This window comes from Tripterygium wilfordii, chromosome 22 (genome assembly GCF_013401445.1).
Source record: "Tripterygium wilfordii isolate XIE 37 chromosome 22, ASM1340144v1, whole genome shotgun sequence".
NCBI lineage: Eukaryota > Viridiplantae > Streptophyta > Magnoliopsida > Celastrales > Celastraceae > Tripterygium > Tripterygium wilfordii.
Window position 1 is genome coordinate 12,812,719 of NC_052253.1, and position 12,058 is coordinate 12,824,776.

The window sequence follows — 12,058 nt, forward strand, 5'->3', positions numbered from 1 at the left end:
ATTCAAACATTGATTCATGACCACATATTTCACTTAATAACCACCACACATTTCTTATACCATTCTATGATTTATTCTGCACCACACATTTAAGCTACCACAACACATTTGCATTTGGCTATAAATAAGCTACTTTCCCATATGAACTTCACTTCACTTCACTTTCAATTCTAGTCTCACTTATACACTCTGTTTTCTTGCAAGTAGATAATCTTCCATATGTCTCGCCATAATCATTTGGTTAATATGTTACTCGAGGAGGATGATACTGTCAACGACGATTTTTCTCTGCTCGCAACTTTAATCGTGGAGGAGGAAGAAGATCGTCCAGCTGCACGCCGTGGTTCTATGCCAGGTCATGCTGTAATTCATCGTGGTCGAGCTGAAGGTCATGAAAGACTTTATCGTGATTATTTTGCTGAGACACCCACATACCCTCCCAACATATTTCGAAGGAGGTTTCGAATGAATCGTTCTCTATTTCTCCGAATTTTATCTGCCGTCGAAGGATTTGATCCATATTTTGCGCAAAAAAGAGATGCTATTGGCGTGCCTGGTTTGTCTTCGCTTCAAAAGGTAACTGCTGCACTTAGGATTCTTGCTTATGGAGCATCTGCAGATTCTGTAGATGATTACGTACGGATTGGCAAAAGCACTGCTATTGAAAGCGTCAAAAGGTTTGTTAGAGCAATTATTGCTTTATTTCATGAACAATATTTAAGATTGCCAAACAATGAGGATGTGATTAGGTTATTAGCTATGAACGAAAGACGCGGTTTCCCTTGAATGTTGGGTAGGATTGATTGTATGCACTGGAAATGGAAAAATTGTCCAACTGCTTGGCAAGGTATGTATACTGGTCATATTCAAGAACCGACCATGATTTTAGAAGCAGTTGCTTCACAAGATCTCTGGATATGGCATGCCTTTTTTGGTTTACCAGGATCCCTAAATGATTTGAATGTGTTGGATCGATCTCCTTTATTCAATGAACTTGCAGAAAGTCGTGCTCCTCCAGTAAACTACACAATTAATGGCAACAATTACTCGATTGGATACTATCTTGCTGATGGTATATATCCATCATGGTCAACATTCGTCAAGACTATTCCAGCTCCACAAGGTAATAAGAGGCAATTCTTTGCTAAAGCTCAAGAATCGGCTCGCAAAGATGTTGAGCGAGCATTTGGGGTACTGCAATCCCGTTTTGCAATCGTGCGTGGACCGGCTCTTTATTGGGAGATTGATACTTTATCGGATATTATACGAGCGTGTGTAATACTACACAACATGATCGTTGAGGATGAGAGAGACCATTATGGTATCAATTTCAATTACGATACAATTGAGGGGTATACGCCGCCAAATATTTCACATTCACTCATACCTGAAATTATGGAGTACGTTGACACTTATTATCGTATTAGAAATAGGCAGAGTCACTCTCAATTGCAAGCAGATCTTGTTGAACATCTTTGGCAATTACATGGTGGAGAATAATTATATTAGTGGTTGTTTTAATGTTGTGCGAGTGCTTTGTTTAGGCTACTACTTCAAGTGGTGAATTGTATTACTGTTTTAATGTTGTACAAGTGCTTTGTTTAATTCGGTGTATTAGCAATATAAATTATATATGTTGTATTGACTAGTAATTTAAGTGCTTATATTAAAAGTTATGAATGCAATCAGATCATATACAAACAGTTGGAACTATCCATTATATAATTAAACCCACAATTCATACATATGAGGTCAGAACTTAAATAGTGTTTAATACATATAAACATTAAGCTAAAAATTAACATATTCAGAGTTCAATCAAGGCCTTGTCTAGCTAATATTTCTGCCTTGTGACGCTCGTAATATGTTGCTAAACTTGGAGGCATGCTAGCAGTGTCCATAAGCATGATTCTTTCCTCTTCCATTGCTTCTTTGATACGATATTTTTTCTTCTCAATGTCTATCAATTCTTGTTGTTGTGAGAATGCTCTCTCATATCGGGCTTCTCTTTTTGTGCATTCTTCGTCAAATTTTATTATCATCATTGCTGAAGAAGTTGTAGAAGCACTGGTAGCTTGTGTCTTCCCTTTGCGGAGGCGTTCTTTCGATGCTTTTCTACCAAGTGGTCGCTCTAACTCATCGAAAGTGCTGGGCACATTTTCATCTTCCTCTAGATTTATTGAATCAGGAGTTGTTGGGGGAGAGGATTGCGGACTAGAATTCTTTGTTTTCTTGTTGGCCTTCCTTGAAGAATTCTCCATCATCCACTTTGGGTGATGTCTCAGTTGATACCAACAATGTAAGAATTGGAATGAATGACTTTCCAATTGTTTGAACATTATTTGAGCCTGCATAATCTGTAATTGCACGATGCAAATAATGAGCAATAAATCATCCTCAATTGCAAAGTTGGTTCCCCGTTGACCCCTCCTAGCAATGGAAGGGGTATTGGTGAATTGAGGCACGGTAGGACTATCCTCATTAGTTTCACTATGCTCATTGGTAAGAAAGGGATTGTCGATGGTTGATCCTCCACTTAAAAGACTGGTGTAATAAGCATTGTTTTGTGAATCCATCTACGAAGAATAATGAAAGACAAAGAAAGATGCATCAAAGGAAAATTTCCACCTGAATTCTTGAAATTGCTTGATAGAAATTGGTAGACTCGGCGAAGAAATGATGCTGTCAAATCTCCACCTCAATTACTAAAACAATGCTACATACTCTCAAAATTACTAAAACAATCACATATCGTTTGAGCTAAGCTGTTGTTGAGAACATTTATGATAATTTAACACACCGAATGACCATGATTTTCTTCAAAGTTGCAGCTAATCTTACCACCATTCTCTATCATTACCAAATTTAATTACCATATTTGCCAAGTCTTGTCATTTTAATGATTCTCCAATTTACAATTGCAGAATTTCTACAATCTTGCACTTTCTCATCATCCAATACAAGTAATTTCAAAATTGAATGTACTAATAAAAAGAAAAACACTTTTGCAAGGGGAAAAAATGCTACAGTTCATACTTTTGCTCAGAAAAGATGAATTTCTCTTCTCATTGATTCCATTGCTGGAATCTCTGAAGTCTGACATGTGAATTGTTTCATGAACTCATCATTGCAGAAGAATAAACTAAATAACAGAACTAGAAATGAAAGAATAACACAACCATTACAAATTAAAAAAAAAAATTAGAAATTGGGGATTCTGGAAAAGCAAATGGAGAATGGATGGATCTCATAATATCTCACGTTCATCAGTCGGAACAAAACAGCAACCATTAACAAACTCGAGAACAAAACAGCAAAACATTGTATACTCTTGAACAATCAATTTGAAGACCAAAACCCTCCATACCCAACAAGATTGAAGAAGGTGAACCACTCAAAACAAAAAGATTATGAGAAGAGGTAGAAGACAGACCTGTAGTAGATCGACAGAGCAAGTAGATCGGACGTTGTTTCGTCTTCAGAGAAGGTCTTCGGCAATGGATCTTCTTCTGCTGACTCAGATATGAACCCCAGTCTCTCTTGTTCTTCCGCCGACTCAGATCCAAACCTCAATCTCTCTCGCGAACGGTGGTCGTCAGTTGGAGTGTATCGCGGGAGCGGCGAAGAAGAGAGTTTTTAGTTCACGGGAGCTATAGATAAGAGAGAGAAAAAATAGTTAAAATATTATATAGGTAAGATCACACATACCCGAGATTTGAGTTAGGAAAAATGAAAAGTTGAAAATGAGTAAGGTTTTTGGTAACCGGTTGGAAGGCTTAAAAGTGAAAAATCATAACCTAAAATAAGATTTTACTTATTTTACACTACCCGTTGGACTTGCTCTAGATGTTAAATCGACTTTTCATCTTTTTTTAAATTTTTTTTTTTCCTGATGTTGTAATCCTTTTGGCTATTCTTCTAGATCGTATGTACTTTTGCATATGTATACTTACTTTTGCATCTGTATACTTATGTTCTAGCAGTAGACCATCTTGAGCTCCGTACACATTATCTTAGAATTAGATAAAAAAGACTTTATAATTAATGTTATTTCACATGTTATATATAGATTTATATGAGTAAAATGAAAATCATACTTTGCATGGATACAACATTATTATTTTTTCGTTGTTTCGAGTTTGGGGCCTTGTATAAGCACAAAGGCTTCTACGATCTTAAAATGATAATTTTAAAAAATTCAAGTCATATATTTGACATCATCTTAGAGTATGTTATTGCCGTTATAACGGATTTAATACAGGGTTTGTATAGTGCGAAAAAAGGAAAAAAAAAAGGACATGTTTGGCCAGAAATTTCTTGAAGGGCTTGTTTAGTTGTTTCAACGGTCCTTTTTCAATACTTGTGTTTATTTATATTTGAAAATAATGAAATATTTGCCAAAAAGGGTTTAAAAAAGAAAAATAAAAAAGAGAACATCAGCTGAGTAAAGTTGCCAACCAAACGAATTTCGTCGTTGCATTAGAATTAGCACACTTTCGAAACCCCAACAAAAACCCTTAACTAAGAATTCACAAATATCGACAATCTAGGGTTTTCCAACGAAACTCTTCCGAATCTCGCATCCTACAAGGTGATTAAGAGCTATGGATTTCGATGAGTACGAGTATCTGGAGAAAACTGTGGAAGATCCGGAGGATCGAGATGGCTCTAAGAAGAATAAGCGAGACGGTACAGCTGAGAAGACTGAAAGGAGTTACCGAAAGAGAGACGCCGATGAAGATATCGATAACGGGGATGAGGAGCGCAGGAGGCGCAAGAAATCCAGAGACGATGACGATGAGAGGCGCGAGAAGGATCGTCATAAGAGCAGCCGAGATAGAGACAGAGAAAGAGAAAGAGAATCTGAGAGGGACAGGGACAGAGATAGGGAGAGGGCTAGCAGGGAGAGGGAGAAGGAGAGGGAAAGGGGTAGCCGGGAGAAGGAGAGGGAAAGGGGTAGCCGTGAGAAGGATAGAGAGATGGAGAAGGAGAGGAGAGAACGAGATAGGGAGAGAGAAAGAGAGAGGGAGAAGAGAGAGAAGTCCAGTAGGGAGAGAGAGAAGGAAAGAGACAGGGAGAGAGAGGATGAGAGAGAGAGGTCGAGGAGAAGCAGAAGCCGCTCGTCTAGGAGACATGACGGGGGTGAGAGGGAGAGGGAGATGGAGCTTAGAGAGGCAGAAAGCGAAATGGAGATGAGAGAGCACAGGTAATGCTTGGCTTCATGAACAACAATACTGTTTGTTTTCTGAAACTGAGTGAGCATATCCTGCGTTACTTTCCGCAGTTACTTTGTTCAAATTAACTGATTTTGTAGAATGATATTGTTTTCTGGTTTCAGGTAACTAGAATGGATCTTTAAGGAACTATGTATTATCTTGGAATTTCAGAAATATGCCCTACTCTATCTGGTGTCTTTCGTGCATGTTATATCAAAGCATCTAGACTCTCATGCACATTTATGGCTATTAAGAAGTTTTGTTTTTCTTATGCTGTTCTGTGTTTTTTTTACAATCCCAATTTTTTAATGAAAATTTGATTATTTGTCCTTTAGTATTAAAATTGCTTTGGGTGGTAGGAGATTTAGAGACAAGAAAGAAACGGGGGAGCCTGAAGCTGATCCTGAAAGGGACCAGAGAACTGTTTTTGCCTACCAGGTAAAATATGTTGTCAATGTAGTGCGTCATCCTTTGTTGAAGGACTTTCTAATGCTTTTCATCTTTTGGTCTCCTCGTTGTTGTAACAAGTTTTGCTTACTTTGTCATGTATGTGGTAAACACAGATGCCTCTAAAGGCCTCCGAGAGGGATGTTTATGAGTTCTTCTCGAAAGCAGGCAAGGTTAGTCGGACCAGTATCATCACACTTATTGCATGAATCGCCCGAACTAGTGGCTCTTTTTTGTTCATGGATCTTTATTTCCTCAACGGCTCAACCTGGTATCTTTTGCAAGGGACTTGTTTAACCTTTTATTATTAATTATTTTATGCAGTATGCAATTTCTTTGTAATGCCTTCAAGGGCTTAACCTCCTCACTAGTCAGCCATAAAGGCACAAGTTATGAATCCCCACACCTGTTGAACAATAATTAAAAAAAAAAAATTATTCTGCAAATTCTTGAAATTTGTTAACTTTCCTGATATTCATCTGAAAATTTAATTATAATTATGTCACGCTCCTTACACCGAATTGAATGCATGTTGTTGAAATACATTTGTTTCATCCTGCAGTATATGCTTAATTAGAATATTGACTCTCTTCTATCTCAACATGATGTGGGTGAGTTAAAACATTAATCTTACAGAATGATCTTTTGGAAACCAAACCTCCACTAGATGTTTTCTCTTGTATTTTTAACATCTAGGGTCATTCTTTATTAATCTCCCTTTCTTGCAAGTTTCTTCAAGTATCCAAATTGACCTGCATTTTTCATTTCTTTGAATTTTCAGGTGAGGGATGTTAAATTGATCATGGACAGAAATTCAAGACGTTCAAAAGGAGTTGGGTATGTGCCTCTATATTAAGTGGTGCTCTAGATAAGCAAACATACTCGTGTATTGTACTTTAGCATAAGTTTTTTCAAGAATCAAGTTTAACTGTATTCTTAAATGACCCTTAGAATGCGATATTGATGAGGGATGATGGGAATACCTTGCACTCATGTTTAATCAATTCATGCCGCGTACTCAAGGTAGATGGCATGAATCCAAGTTCTTTTCTTTCCTCATATTGCTTCTGCTTCATATCTTCTAATATAAAGACACCAATCCATGAGGCGTGGGTATGTATGATTTGTTTTTATTATCACTTATAGCGTTTGAAGAATTAAAAACTTTTTGAGAGACGTCTTCTTCAATGCCTAAGCTAGTAACTACCTTTTACCATCCTTGACTATTGTTTCTAGGATTGTCTTGGGATATTATATACTTTTTAGGAGTTAATATCGTGTCAATGGTGACTCATGCTTTAAGATGAGATCATTATCGTCTGTTTCATGGGCGGGTTTTTAACACACTGAAACATGTACAACTGCTATGAAAAAACTACTCTCTCTCTCTTTCTGGTTCATTTTAAATTGTCAGATTTTCTTGACCCCTTTTCATTTAGTGTTTGTAGTCTTACATTTTTACCGTGATGAGCTAACATTTTCTATTACGTAGGCTACAGATTCACCAAAAGAAACTCAGCTTGAGCTCTCTGCACTAGAGTTTTTGTTTCCTACATCCCTTTCCTATGTGCTTTGTAAGTTTTGATTTTGATTGTTTTTCTTTTCATAAGATCTGACAAACAACTGCAATGCCTTGGCGAATTTGCAGGTATATAGAATTTTATGATGCAATGTCTGTTCCAATGGCGATAGCTCTCTCTGGCCAGCTGCTTCGTGGACAACCTGTAATGGTTAAACCTTCAGAGGCTGAAAAGAACCTTGCTCAATCTAATACTTCTGGTGGCAGCGCAGGTGTGGCTACTGGACCTTATGGAGCTGTTGACAGAAAACTCTATGTTGGAAATTTGCACTTTAACATGACAGAGATTCAGCTTAGACAGGTGATCCTACTAGGGTTTTTTTTGGATTACCATTGTCTGTTCAAAGACAAATTAGTGTTATTTTGGTCTTATATTGTTTCATACGATTCAGTTATCAAGGCAGTAGCTTTTCTTTTGTAACATCTGCATCTTTCATGTTGATTGCTCAGATTTTCGAACCATTTGGCACTGTTGAGCTTGTGCAGCTGCCGCTTGACCTCGAGACTGGACACTGCAAAGGCTTTGGGTTTGTTCAAGTCAGTTTGATTCTAGTCTTAAAAAGATTGCTTATGGCATCTGTGTGTTTATTTATTCTGTTGTTTAACCTTTCAAGTGGAAATTATGTCTTCTTTGTCTTTGTTGTCAAATAGTTTGCTCAACTTGAAAGTGCAAAGATTGCTCAAAGTGCTTTGAATGGACAATTGGAGATTGCTGGTCGAGTAATTAAGGTAAGTTTAAATATCGTCAAGTCATGACATTGTATATCCCTGATTCTTAAACTTGGATCATGATGTTTTACTTAATCAGTGATGTGTGTGGGTACATCTGCAAATGTCATTATTTACATTCTTTGAAAGTGAATGTTGAATCTCTTTGAATAATTCTATTACATGTGCATACAGGTCTCATCTGTTACCGATCATGTCGGAACGCAAGATATTGCGGTGAAGTCTGCAGACTTGGATGATGATGACGGGGGTGGACTGGTGAGTCTCGTATTGCATTGTCATCGATGCTGTGATGTATAGATCTTTAAGTGGTGTTTCAGTATTATGTTCTTCATTTGATGTTTTTTAGTGCCATTGCATGGCAGTGCTGTTATGGTTACTCTATTTAGTTCTTTAAGGCTGATTGTTTATTTAAAGCAGTTTAAAGTTTAGTCCTTATTGTGTCTACAAGAGAATGGACGAGCAAAGTTCCATGGATTTTGTAACTAAAACATTCTTCATATTGATTTCTGGAGGCCCTGGTTAAGATGATAGTTGATGTGGCTGCTAGCACACAATGATCAAGGAACATGATAGGGCAATATGCAATCTGTCTCTCACAGAGAGTTTCATATTTGTTTCTTTATATCAATCTTTTCAATAGAGGTGCATGTATACGGCTTCTTTACTTCTTCTGTAGTAGTTGAAATTGCAACTTGGATGTGAGTCATCTTCTTTCCCAAATCGGGAAAACAGCATTTCATTACAAAAATGAAAAAGAAAAGGAAAAGAAAAGAAGACTCTTCTATCCTTGTTGATGAGACTGGGTTCTTATACCTGTTGCATTAGAGGCGATTTCATCTGTAATTTGCAATGAACCAAAAAAAATTGTGCAGATATGCGGCTGGAAATATAACTCTTTAACACACAATTGCAAATCTCGCTTATAATCCTCAATTAATATGTTCTGCAGCTCTGGAATTCTGACCCCCCCCCCCTTTTTTTTTCTATTTAACACATTGCAGTTTATGGCGTGGTGCTAATGTTGCTATAAGTTCTTAAAAATTCTGTTTCCACTCTGAAACCTTTGATGCCGAAATATGTGGGTTCATTGCAAGTGTTATCAATGATTGCATTTTGTGATTTTCTTGCTGCATAGGTTTTTCTTCCCAAGTCTCTATTGAGCTGATGTATAGTATTGTTTTGTGCAGTCTTTGAATGCTCAGTCAAGAGCTATGTTAATGCAGAAGCTGGACCGTACTGGCATTGCCTCAAGGTTTGTGAATTATTCCATAGTTTTTAAATGCTTATGATAGCCATGATTTTAACTGGAGGTGCAATCATTTTTCCAGTATTGCGGGGTCTCTAGGAGCACCCATATTAAATGGACCTGCTTCAAGTCAACCGCTCATTGGCTTACCTATTAATGGGCAGGCTGTGACACCAGTTCTTCCAACTCAAGTTTTCCCATCTCCGGCCTCTGAACCTGTTGGACTCCCTAGCGAGTGTTTGTTGTTAAAAAATATGTTTGATCCAGCAACTGAGGTATGTGAATTGCTTATTTTATACCGTGTGAGTTTCTATGAAGTGCTGATTTTCTTATCTTGTCTTCTCCAGACTGAGCCAGATTTTGACTTGGACATCAAAGATGATGTTGAAGAAGAATGTTCAAAGTATGGCCGAGTAAAGCATATCTATGTGGACAAGTAAGCATTTGTGCCTTGCTCTTTTGGCTGAATGTACCTCTTTGTGAGAATTGTTGTTTGGGATTCTTGAGTGACATTTAGTGCTTATTTCATTTTGACTTTCACTATATTTTTATCATTGCAATTTGCTATCTTTTTCTGCAAGAAAAGGGAGAGAAATATTCTTTTACTTTAAAAAAAAGTCTGTACATCTTTTACATTTGTTTCCTCTCATTATTCTGATTTGTTTGTGGAGGTAGCGTCTTTGGTACTGTTTTGTGGAGTAAGGTCTATCTTTAGACTAAACTTGGCCTTGTTTACAAACTTTTCTTCTTCAAATGTAAATTTCATGAGAATTGTACGTCTGTTTATCTTTTGCAACCTCTTGATGTGTTCACAACTTTTCAATCGTTGACCTTTCAACAACTCGTAGCGTTTTTCTTCAATGTTCTTATAAATGCTGCATTATGATATCTTGTTTTTATTGTTAGCAATGCTGTAATGATAATGATTGATTCTACATGTGTTTGCTTTCCTGCAGGAATAGTGCTGGTTTCGTGTATTTACGGTTTGAAACTGTTGAAGCTTCAGCAAATGCTCAACATGCAATGCATATGAGATGGTTTGCACGCAGGTTGATTTCAGCTATTTTCATGGTATATTTTCATCCTCACAACAGTTTTCCTCAGGAAGAACTGTCTTTTGGGGCAAATTTTACATTTTCATTACTTGGCAAACTGGTTCTGCCCTTCTTGTACTACATAATGTACCCAACTGGCTGCTTCTTGAGAAAATTTAGAATATGATTAGATGAATAGAAAAACTGGAGCAGTATACTTTAGTGGGTTATTGCCATAGGATGTATTTCTCTTGGATTATGATCCCCTACAATATTTGCTTCCTCCAACTCCTTACAATTCCACGCAAGTATATCAATTTTGAATTAAGAGGGTGAAGCTATTCAAACATTTATGGTGGAAATGAAAGGAATTGGAGGGAGTGTGAATTGTAAGGGATTATAATCTATTTGTTTGATTTTTCCCTGTTCAGTCTAGTAGTGATTTTATTGATGAACATCCTTTTCTTGTATGCAGCTACCTCAGGAATATGAAGCGAAGTTCAGAGGTTAAATTTGAACAAGTTGTCACTAGCCACGGGTTCTTTGTGATCATTTCTGGTGGGAAAACCTTTTATATGAGAAAAATCACTAGTGGGCGCATTATACTATTGCGTTGGTCTTCCTTCTTATTTCCTTGTTCGGTCTAGAGAAATCCTGTTAGTGAACGTTTCTTGCATGCAGCTATCTCATGAATACAAAGTTGGGTTCTAGGGTGGAACCTGATCAAGTCATGACCAGGATGACTCCCAATTTCTATTGGGGAATACAGCTAGTTGGACTGTACTACCATCTTCTAATTTTATATTTTGCATAAGACATAATGGGTCATGTGGTAGTGGTTAATGGTTATATTTGTTTTAACCCTTTGTCGGTTACCTGGAATCTGTTTTCTCAATCATGCATTTGGAATGTAGTTTTGGAATCTTCGATTTTTTAATTAAACTGGACGTGTTGAAAAGACCTAGTTATATTTGTTGGAAAGGCCTGTTATTTGCTTTCCCAACACTTTTTTTTAGAAGTGGGTGCAGAAACTCTTGATATTACATAGATCTGTGTACTATAATCTTGCAAAAGCGAACTTAGAATAGAAAGTTTGGCCCCTCATTATCTTGAACTGAACTTGACCTTCTTTCTGCATGTATGTAGGTATATGAGCTGGAGGTTTATTACAGTGTGCTCTGGCAATATTGTGCCCTTTTTAAGATTTGGTGTGGGGTAAAGAAACAGAAGGAATTGTTGGCCGTTTTTCCTTTTGGTGTGGACGTTGAATGTTATCGTACTTTGTTTATGGTGGTCTTATTAGAGTACGTAGGAGAATTGCTTAGAATGTCGTGTTAGGTCTTTACTCCATTTTTGTACTTGTAACTGGCTTATAAGAACACTACTAACGATAAAGAGAGGTGCAATCTGACAAATCAAGATAAAAGGCAGTTTTATGTTATGTTATTTGTACATTATAGAGATGAGAATGGCAGTATTCATAGTTATATATATGTGTGTGCGTGTATAATAGCATGTCTTGGATTAAAGAGGAAAGTTACGGGTTTCCCTAGATAATTTAATGATTTTGATGAGATCAGTTAGTAGATTATATTACTGAAGCTGGCCTGAGTAAGGATAGACGACAGAGCTGCCGACTGGATGTCAAAACTGCCTGGAATTTACTTGCATGGTAGTTAGTGCATATGAAGAAGCAAACGCAGAGTTGTTCTGTGACTGATATTCAGAAGCCACACACGACATGCCCAAACATCAAGAGATTGGTACGGCTTCAATGGTCACCGAATAAACACAACAGCGAAAC

General features: G+C 37.2%; 2 protein-coding genes and 1 non-coding gene across 7 annotated transcripts; 2 read left to right on the forward strand and 1 right to left on the reverse strand.

Moving 5' to 3' along the window:
* Positions 1 to 246: 246 nt before the first annotated feature.
* Positions 247 to 1,500, forward strand: LOC119991563. Its single transcript, XM_038837908.1, has 2 exons — positions 247 to 677; positions 798 to 1,500. Exons 1-2 carry the CDS (start codon positions 247 to 249, stop codon positions 1,498 to 1,500), a joined length of 1,134 nt encoding a protein of 377 aa, XP_038693836.1.
* A 1,535-nt stretch (positions 1,501 to 3,035) lies between these two features.
* On the reverse strand, positions 3,036 to 3,136 carry LOC119992351. The gene has a single exon (XR_005466355.1). It is a non-coding gene; the product is annotated as a small nucleolar RNA R64/Z200 family (small nucleolar RNA).
* A 1,297-nt stretch (positions 3,137 to 4,433) lies between these two features.
* Positions 4,434 to 11,695, forward strand: LOC119991736 (RNA-binding protein 39). 5 transcript variants are annotated; one of them, XM_038838169.1, is made up of 14 exons: positions 4,434 to 5,206; positions 5,576 to 5,654; positions 5,780 to 5,836; positions 6,445 to 6,500; positions 7,312 to 7,543; positions 7,693 to 7,779; positions 7,894 to 7,971; positions 8,146 to 8,229; positions 9,162 to 9,226; positions 9,303 to 9,495; positions 9,568 to 9,656; positions 10,177 to 10,269; positions 10,730 to 10,812; positions 11,401 to 11,695. In XM_038838169.1, exons 1-14 carry the CDS (start codon positions 4,605 to 4,607, stop codon positions 11,406 to 11,408), a joined length of 1,806 nt encoding a protein of 601 aa, XP_038694097.1. In that variant the 5' UTR covers positions 4,434 to 4,604; the 3' UTR covers positions 11,409 to 11,695. The 5 variants fall into 5 exon arrangements, with proteins under 5 accessions (XP_038694097.1, XP_038694096.1, XP_038694095.1 ...); XM_038838171.1 differs by having other exon boundaries at positions 4,605 to 5,206; positions 10,177 to 10,291; XM_038838168.1 differs by lacking the exon at positions 11,401 to 11,695 and having other exon boundaries at positions 5,585 to 5,654; positions 10,730 to 11,297.
* The last annotated feature ends 363 nt before the right edge of the window (positions 11,696 to 12,058 follow it).